Source organism: Elaeis guineensis, chromosome 1 (genome assembly GCF_000442705.2).
Source record: "Elaeis guineensis isolate ETL-2024a chromosome 1, EG11, whole genome shotgun sequence".
NCBI classification, from domain to species: domain Eukaryota; kingdom Viridiplantae; phylum Streptophyta; class Magnoliopsida; order Arecales; family Arecaceae; genus Elaeis; species Elaeis guineensis.
Genome location: NC_025993.2, coordinates 182,549,589 through 182,558,644, shown reverse-complemented (window position 1 = coordinate 182,558,644; position 9,056 = coordinate 182,549,589). Strand labels below are relative to the sequence as shown.

Here is a 9,056-nt window from a genome sequence, read left to right as displayed (position 1 = left end):
TGGGTCCACCACTCATGCAGACAATTGATGGGGCGTCGGCTTTCTTTGTATGTTTTGTTTTTTATACTTTCCGTTCGTGGGAATAGAGGCATCAACCGGAGAGTAAAGGGCGCAAGTCGTACCTTTCGCGCAAAAGAATGATTGGTCTTTTTTTTTTTTTTTGACGATCTCAACCAATCAGCTAGCTATAGGTTGCACAGTTTTTGAAATGTAATGTTAGATTCATAATCCGTGCTATAGATAGGAGAAAATAATTTATTATGTTTTGAAAACTGTACAACATTCGATTTAATGGTTGAGATCATAAAAAAATAAATTATTTTTTCTGTGCAGAAGATACAATCCAAATTTAAGAAAAAACTATTGCATGCACTGTATGCACCTACTCATGTAAATTTTTTTATTTTTTTTATTTTTATGGTGTTGTTTCCCTTATTTTTATATTTTTGGTTTGTTGGAACGATTTCTAATTATTCGAATAAGTTAAACCTCAAGTCGAATGAAAGTGTCTGAATATTGGAATAAATTAAACCTCAAGTCGCATAAAAGTGTCTGATTATGGGAATAAATTAAACGTCAAGTAACATGGTAAGAAAAGTATAGCTAGAGTAATTTAACTTCCTGCATTAATTTTCATGTAGAGAGTTCGATTAAAAAAAAAAAGTTTCTTGTATAAAGAAAATTCCGTGGCCATACACTTCGGATAGCATCCGGGGCTGAGAACTTTTTTCAGAGAGATCAAGGCCTCTCCTTCTTGGCTCATACATTCCACCATCGCTAAAATAATCTTCTTCCTCTGAGAGTAAGAGAGAGGGGAGGAGAGATGGCTGATTCTATTGTTTCCAAGGTCGTGTCTCAGATTGCCAACCCTCTCCTACAAGAAGCTGCTTCCTTGTTTGGTGTGCATGATCAGATTGAATGGGTGAAAACAGAACTCTGGAGATGGCAACGCTTCCTTAAAGGTGCAGATTCCAGAAAGAAGGGAGATGCCAGAACAGACAGCTGGATAAATGAGATGGTAGATGTAGCCTATGAAATGGAAGACGTCGTAGACACCATCAACTACTTGCGCGAGAGGCGACGCCAAAGGAGAGGCTGCATGGGCTTCATTTTAAGGTACTTTTACAAACTTTGTGAATTGATCACCCTCCGTAAAATTAGTTCTGAAATTAAAAAAATAAAGGAGAAGATCAAGAATACTTCCGAGAGACAAGCTAGATATGACATTGCTGATCTAGGTGAAAGTAGTGCAACAGATGAAAGTTTGCCATTGCTCGGACGATCCTCTCGTCACTCTACTGATGATGACATTGATTTTATAGGCTTCAGGAATGATATCAAACAATTAGTGACTCAATTGCTTGATCAGAATGTGAAAACACGATGTGTGATTTCTATAGTGGGTATGGGTGGGCTAGGCAAGACCACCCTGGCAAGAAAAGTGTATAATGACCCTGCAATTAGGCAACATTTTGACACCTTTGGCTGGGTTTCAGTTTCTCAGAGCTACCGAGTTATTGAGCTGGTGAAGGAGATCATGAAAAAGGTGATGGGAATCAAAAAGAAGAAAGAAACAACCACAGGAATTACCGTCGAAGACTTAGAGCAGAAGAAAGAAACAACCACAGGAATTACCGTCGAAGACTTAGAGCAGATGGGTGAAGAAGAAGTAAGAGAGATGCTCCATGATTTCCTAAGACGCAAAAAGTATTTGGTCATGATGGATGATGTGTGGACGGTTGATGTTTCGAGAGAAATGTGGCGATTCTTTCTTGATGAAAACAACGGTAGCAGAATACTGCTCACTACCCGTGAGATGGAAGTTGCAAACCGTGCCAGGTCATGCTTTCCTCCATATAAACTACGCATTCTGAATGAGACAGAGAGTCTGGAACTCTTGTGTAGGAAGGCATTCCTACCAAAAGAAGTTATCCCCGCTGATTTGAAGGAATTGGCCCAAACGCTTGCAAAGAGGTGTGGTGGACTTCCTCTTGCACTGGTGGCGTTAGGGGGGCTTCTGTCAGGAAAAGATCCTAACTATGATGCGTGGTGGAGTGTAGCTCAGAGCATGAATTGGGAAGATAATGGTGATAGGCAGGAGTGCCTCAATATATTGGGTATAAGTTACAAGGACTTGAAATATACCTTAAAACCATGTTTCCTGTACATCGCCTCATTTCCAGAGGATTCCATTATCTCTGCTTCCAAATTACTTAGGTTGTGGATCGCCGAAGGTTTCATACAAGAAAGACCCAAGCAGCCACTAGAGAGAACTGCAAGGGATTTGGATGAGTTGGTCCAGAGGTGCATGATCCAGGTTGTCGACAGAAGCGTGGCCCATGGATGGGTTAAGAGCATACGCATCCATGATTTGTTACGTGACTTTGGCCTATCGGAAGCCAGAAAGGACGGATTCCTTCATGTTTGCAGTGGTGACATGGCAGGATCGAATGATGATAAGAGTTATCGTGCAGCTTTCCACGATCGTATAAATGAGGAGGTTGCTGTTTCCTCACCACGTCTCCGCACTTTGCTGGGCTTCAATTTAGTTTTGAAAGATGGTGGTGCTGCAGGAAGATTTTTAAATGGGTTAAACTTAGTTAGGGTGTTGGATTTGGAGGGCGCGAGAGATTTGAAAAAGTTACCGAAACAGATCGGTAATATGATTCATCTACGATACCTGGGATTGAGAATGACTGGTTTGAAGAGACTGCCATCCTCCATAGGACATCTCCTCAATCTGCAGACTCTGGATGCGAGAGGAACAAACATTTCATGGCTTCCGAAATCATTTTGGAAAATCCGGACGCTGAGGCACGTGTGTATTGATATACTTGCATTTCTGAGTGCACCGATAAGTGGTGATCACAAGAAGTTGCGGACTCTTAAAATTACGAGTTCGCGTTTACAACACGTGATTGTTCTCAGCCCTGGTGGAGAGAGATGCTTCGACTATTATGTTACTACATTATGCGATACTGAGGAGACGCAATGCCAAGGTCGATATTCCTTTGAAGGATATTTTTTCAAAGAATATTCCTTCAAAAATATATGCGAAAAATATGAAAGAATGCACCAAAAAAAAAAATATATGAAAGAATGATCGAAAAATCATTCAGAAAAGCGCTTGAGAATATGGACATTCTCGTCTCCTTGACTCTATTTGTGTTACACTATAAAAATCGATTCCTTGAGGACCTGCTTTTCGCTCAGCCACCAAACTTGCTCTTGCTCCACCTCTGTTCACTTAAACTGACAGGACCGTTGGCACTCGAACAGCAGCAGCTCCCGGACAGCAGTCTATTCCCGCCAAAACTCACCAAGCTCATATTACGTCTTTCTATGTTGGAGCAAGACCCAATGCCGGTGCTGGAGAAGCTGCCAAACCTCAGGGTTGTTATACTAGTTATCAATGCATATGTTGGGAAGAGCATGTCGTGTTCTGCTGGTGGCTTTCCTCGACTGCAACACTTGATATTATCAGTACTTGATTATTTAGAGGAATGGAGAGTGGACGTTGGGGCGATGCCCAGCCTCACCCACTTAACCATCGAGGGTTGCAACAAATTAGAGGAATGGAGAGTGGAGGATGGAGCGATGCCCAGCCTCACCCACTTAGATATCTGGAATTGCACAAAGTGGAACATGCTTCCCAAGGGATTGCAGCACGTGACCACCCTTCGGGAACTGAAGCTGATTGGGATGCCCCAAGAGTTCAATGACAGGGTCAGAAATGAGGATGCGTGCAAGGTCCGACACATCCCCTCCATTATTTTTGAACATGAGCTGGAAGATGAGATAGAATATCAGCAGTAGCTGTAAGTCGCTCCCTTTCTCCTCCATTTCCTCTGTTATTGCCATCCCACAATATTTTAGTAATGGAACAAACTTCTTGCTTGATTGAATATACTCGTACACCACATATTTGACATAATATCGTGTACAGTATTATGATTTATTTCTGTCTGATTTTGAACATTCTAATTGCTGAAATTATTGTTAAGTTGTTGCACTCCTGATGGAGAAGTTAAGAAATCTTATTGTAAAATTTCTTTTCCTTCTCTAGCTTGAGAAAATAGAGCATTGAACTCAACCAAGTACTGCCGGTCTTACTGGAGATTGATCTTTACTATTTCTGGTTGTTTTTGTCAAATACAAATAGTTGGATGACGGGACGGAAATCATTGAAGGAATCCTAGTTCTCACAAGTTTTGAGTTCTCTCTTCATTCAATCAATGCATCAAGAAATTTAATTCTTATTCCTTCTAAAAGGCTGGGTTTTTTATATTTTGGATAAATGACAAAAGCTGCCCTGAGGATTTTGGATTAACAGACTGCCTAACGATCGGGACTAAACTGTAGGGTTAAAGTAAATGTCAAGAGCTTTAGCATAAGTTTTTTAAAATGTCAGGGAGTTTTTGTAATTTATCCTTATATTTTTGATAAATTTCGACCATACCAAATGTTGAACATGTTTTATGAACTATTAAAAAAGAATCCAGCGATTGACCTTATTCTTTCCATCAAATAAATAACTAATACGGTATTTCCTGTCTTGCAGGATAGCTGTTTGAATTGATGACAGTTGAAGTGATGGTTCAGTCAATAAGGTAACTGGCTTTATTTAATATGTACATTGAGACATTTCTACCTATTTCTCATGGAACCATAGAACTGTTGACTGTATTAGTTCATTTCATTTTCACATCATATTTTTCTTTAGATTTGATGGGGTCGTTAATTTTCTGTAATCTATTTAATAACTTATGCACGGGAACTTCTATTTCATGTTTCTCAATCACACTCATTGCCAGTGGCGATCTACAACATTCCCCCACCTTTTTCTTGGGGAAAAAAAAAAGATTTAGCTAAGGCCTAATGACTTTCATTTGGAAAATAGAAGTACAAGGATATATAATATTTTAGAATAAGATATATATGAGAAATCAAGATTTCCCCCCCTTTTTTTTTCTGTCAATCAGCAACATCTTTGAAACAATGATATTGCAATAAGCAATCTTTAGATCCTTTGCTGTATATAATATTTAAATTAGACGTTTCCTTACCTCTATGTAAATGAGTCTTTAGCGGGGGAAAGGAAAAGGCTCTTTAAGCGGCTTTGCATAAGGCTAAATATCTTTAAACCTTCAGACAGCTCAACGAAGGTTTTCTTCTTATAGCTTGTGATATTACCATCCCAACAAATCCAACTTCTGAAATGTCCAGCAGATCCTGTGACTGGGGAATTGACTAGGAATGCCGAAGAACACCAACAAAAATGAGGGACCAAGTTTTTACATATGTGAAAAAAATTCAATAATGTCCACAATAATTGGCAAATGCTAACGAAAATGTGGAAGTCTAACAGAAGAGAACCAGAGAGAGCATAGACACGAGTATTTGGAGAAAAATATTCCAACTCAACGAACTGTATAGCAATCATGAAATTATACTTCAAAATTCTGAGTTTTACTAAGCATGAAGAAGGAAATATGTCACCAAATAAACTTTGATAATACTGCTCTTTTGTTGATGGATGTAACTGCCTTGGGGCCTTACTCTACCCATAAAGAGATACTGCTAAGCTAAAAGAAAGTGAGGCTTTCAATGAAACTAATGATGCAGTCTTATGGTGACATATAAATGAAATTGTGAAAACTAACAATAACATATCCATTTGTAAACAACGCAGTAAAAAAAACAAACGCAAAGCACACTTAATTCCCAAGGTTCAATGAACGAACCCATGGTGACAGCTGAAACATTCCCTCCATTACTATTGAAGATGAGTGCAATGAGACATAACATCACCGGTGCAAGTCACTCCCTCTCCTCTCCATTTCCTCTCCCTTTGTTGATTGTTATTTTCATCCCTTGAGATTCTACTAATGGAATATACTTCTTGCATAATTAAATACACTCAAAGCTGGTATTTGTAGCATGCTACATGTTTGACATAATATCATGCATAGTATTATGATTTGCAGAGCTTTATAAAGTCTTAAAAGCTCAATTGGAAATCTATGCAATTATGGTGAATAAAATGTTTTCTTTCTCTCTGCTCTTTGTATTTTCTAATGGCTGAAACTCTGGTTGAGCTTCGCACTTTTGATGCAGAACTTGAAAACAGATTCTAAAATTCTTTCCCTTCTCTAGCTTAAGAAAACAGAGCATGGAACTCTATGAAGCACCGCTGATCTTATTGGTGATTGATCTTTATTATGTGTGATTGTTTTATAATCTAGCCCCTAAATCAAGGTAAAACTCTAATTTCTTGTTTATTTATAAAGTCTCGAATTAGGTGGGAAAAGAAAATCAGAGATAAGAGTAATTTGGATGTAAGAAACACTAGAGAGAGAGAGAGATAGGTAAAGTTGGGGAAATGATTGTATTGATTGCAGTACTTTTCATGTTATAAGAGGCTCTATATATAGAGCAATAAATGTCTGGATACAGTTAATTGTCTAGATACAATAAACCATAATGAACTATATAATAGGAGTTTAGATACAATGAACCATCTAGATACAATGAATCTATTATTCTCTTGATATATTTCCTAAATATGATTATACAAGGAATATACACAATGATATATATTTGTTAACATAATATATTCTAATAATATATATTAACATAATATATTCTAACACTCCCGCAAACTCAAGTAGTCATAGAAGATGACTACTTGAGTTTGATATATAACTCTTGAAACCGACCAGGAGGATGAGATTTGGTGAAGATATCTACAATTTGATCTCTAGAGAAAATATGCTGAAGATGAATAGTACAACGAATAATTTCACCATGAATGAAGTGATAGTCAGTTTCAATGTGTTTGGTGCGCTCATAGTAGACATCATTTTGGGCAATCTCAATAACACTATCTCTCTCTCTCATTGTGCACATAGAGCTGAAATTAAGAATCTAGAAATGATTTATTTATTTCTTGTACCGATGGTTGAACAAAGACGAGCTACATTTGCATTGATTAATTGGACATGCTAGGTGTGGCTTAGTAAACAATATATTTTAGAGAGAGAGTGTGTGTGTATTTGAGAGATTCCAATTAGTTTGTTAAGTTTGTTTACAACATTGCTTCCTATTTTGATAAATGGGTCAAGCATGTTGTCTTCTCTATTCTAGTTAGTTTAATCTTAGGAAAAAATACAAGAACATCGTATGCATTTTGAAAATCTTAAAACCAAGTTATTTGAGACACATGACCTGTTTTGAGTGATGACTTGGAAACTTGACTAGGTAATTTATTGATTTGCATTTCTATATACTCAACATAGCTATGATCTAGCCAGTTTACTCTTAGAAATAATACAAGAACATTTCATGTATTTTGAAACTCTTGAAATCAAGTTTTTTTGGACACATAACCTGTTTTGAGTGATGAGTTGGAAACTTGACTACGTAATTTATCAATTTACATTTTTATATATTCTCAGCATATATAGCTACGATTTGGCCCCACCAATGGAAGTAATATGTTGGCTCTATTAGCTTGTAATTTAAGAAACTAGTTTTCGTATTGACCCATCAATAATTAGAATAGTAGTACCTGTTATTTGATATGTGTTAGGTAGTAGATATTGTACTTTGTATTATCTAACCTATGTCATTGGGTTATGCAGCCATAACTTGGTATTGAGTTTATTAATAATCCATGAAAAAATAAATTTTTAAGATGCATGCATTGAGATCTAATGAAAATAAAGCCTTTTGCCTAGTCAATATTATGTTTGTAAACTGTTTTTTTCGTTTATTGTTCGCTTGGTATACTTAGATTCTACTTTGGAGTGTTATATTACTTATTGGACTAATGTAGATCGCTATCTATTTTTTCTATTTTCAGATTCTGAATTGTGAATCGCACGGGCCTTGGTGAGTGCATGCATAGATTTGCTTCGGAGTTCCAATAGATCTAGCTATCTTTAGTTATTTATGTTTAATTGGATTTCTTGTCTATTATCTTTATGTTTGGTTTGGTTACAAATAACATGTTGGAATGTTGTGACTCTCTATCATCTTGGGATAATTGTTGTTGAGGATAAATTATTGCTTAGATTTTTTATTACTTTATTCTAGAAGATTAGTCTTGCTTTTATCACTATTAAAAATTTCACTATTAGCGACGACTAATTGCCATCGCTAATAGTGATTTTACTGTCTAATTGATGGTCTGAACAACCCTTGTGGCTAATTGCCCCTATTAGTGATAGATTTTTTAACCGTCGTCAATAACCACTATTAGTGATGGCATTTGTGATAACTAAATTTCGTAGCTATTTATTTTTTATTTTTAAATCAAATTTTAAAAAAATTTAAAAAAAATTAGTGACGGTAATGCCGTCCCTAATGCCGTTGGTAATAGCTAATTTTATTTTTTTAAAAATTTATAATAATATTTTTTTAAATCTATTTTAATTAATCGCAATCAATTATGGTTCCTAACATCTATTATAATTAAAAATCAAAGATAATATGACAATCACAAATAAAAAATTAATTATATTATATTAAAAATATAAATTATATAATTTTACAAGTAGTATCAAAAAAATACAATACATCAAAATAAAAAAAATCAGATTAGAACCTCCTCATCTCCTCCTTGTTCTCCTGCTTCTCTCCAGTAACTGATGGAAGAGAGTCAGATATCCCAGTATCTTAAAATGAAAAAAAATAAAATATTATTAATAAATTTCGATACGGAGGCGTATCTTTCAATACGGAGATGCATCTTTCGATACACTCCTTCGATTCTCGAATAGATTATTTCTACACATTTCATTCGATGATACGGAGCTATAGATATCGATCCATCAATTAAATAGTTAGATTAAATTTTTAGCCCTTTGATTTTTTTTCGAACTTAAGCCTAACCATGTGAAGCTTCTAAATATAAAAATTTAAAATAACTAAAAAAATTATTAATAGATTTATCTGTTGTGATGCCTGTGACAACGAACCTAGCTGATCATGCAGATGCGAATCCTGAAAAATATCAACAATCATATCACGGATGGTGTCTCGAAAGCTCTGAG

At 36.0% G+C, this 9,056-nt stretch overlaps 1 protein-coding gene across 1 annotated transcript; it reads left to right on the top strand.

Annotated features, from left to right (window-relative positions):
• The first annotated feature begins 704 nt into the window (after positions 1–704).
• Positions 705–8,099, top strand: LOC105040066 (putative disease resistance RPP13-like protein 3). Its single transcript, XM_073250667.1, has 4 exons — positions 705–2,987; positions 3,077–3,818; positions 4,562–4,610; positions 7,865–8,099. Exons 1-2 carry the CDS (start codon positions 824–826, stop codon positions 3,814–3,816), a joined length of 2,904 nt encoding a protein of 967 aa, XP_073106768.1. The 5' UTR covers positions 705–823; the 3' UTR covers positions 3,817–3,818; positions 4,562–4,610; positions 7,865–8,099.
• The last annotated feature ends 957 nt before the right edge of the window (positions 8,100–9,056 follow it).

Excerpts from the sequence above, each read along its gene's own strand:
- LOC105040066 (XM_073250667.1), top strand. The coding sequence starts at position 824 with ATGGCTGATTCTATTGTTTCCAAGGTCGTGTCTCAGATTGCCAACCCT. Across the intron at positions 2,988-3,076 it reads ATTATGCGATACTGAGGAGA|CAAAAAAAAAAATATATGAA; the intron begins CGCAATGCCAAG and ends GAAAGAATGCAC.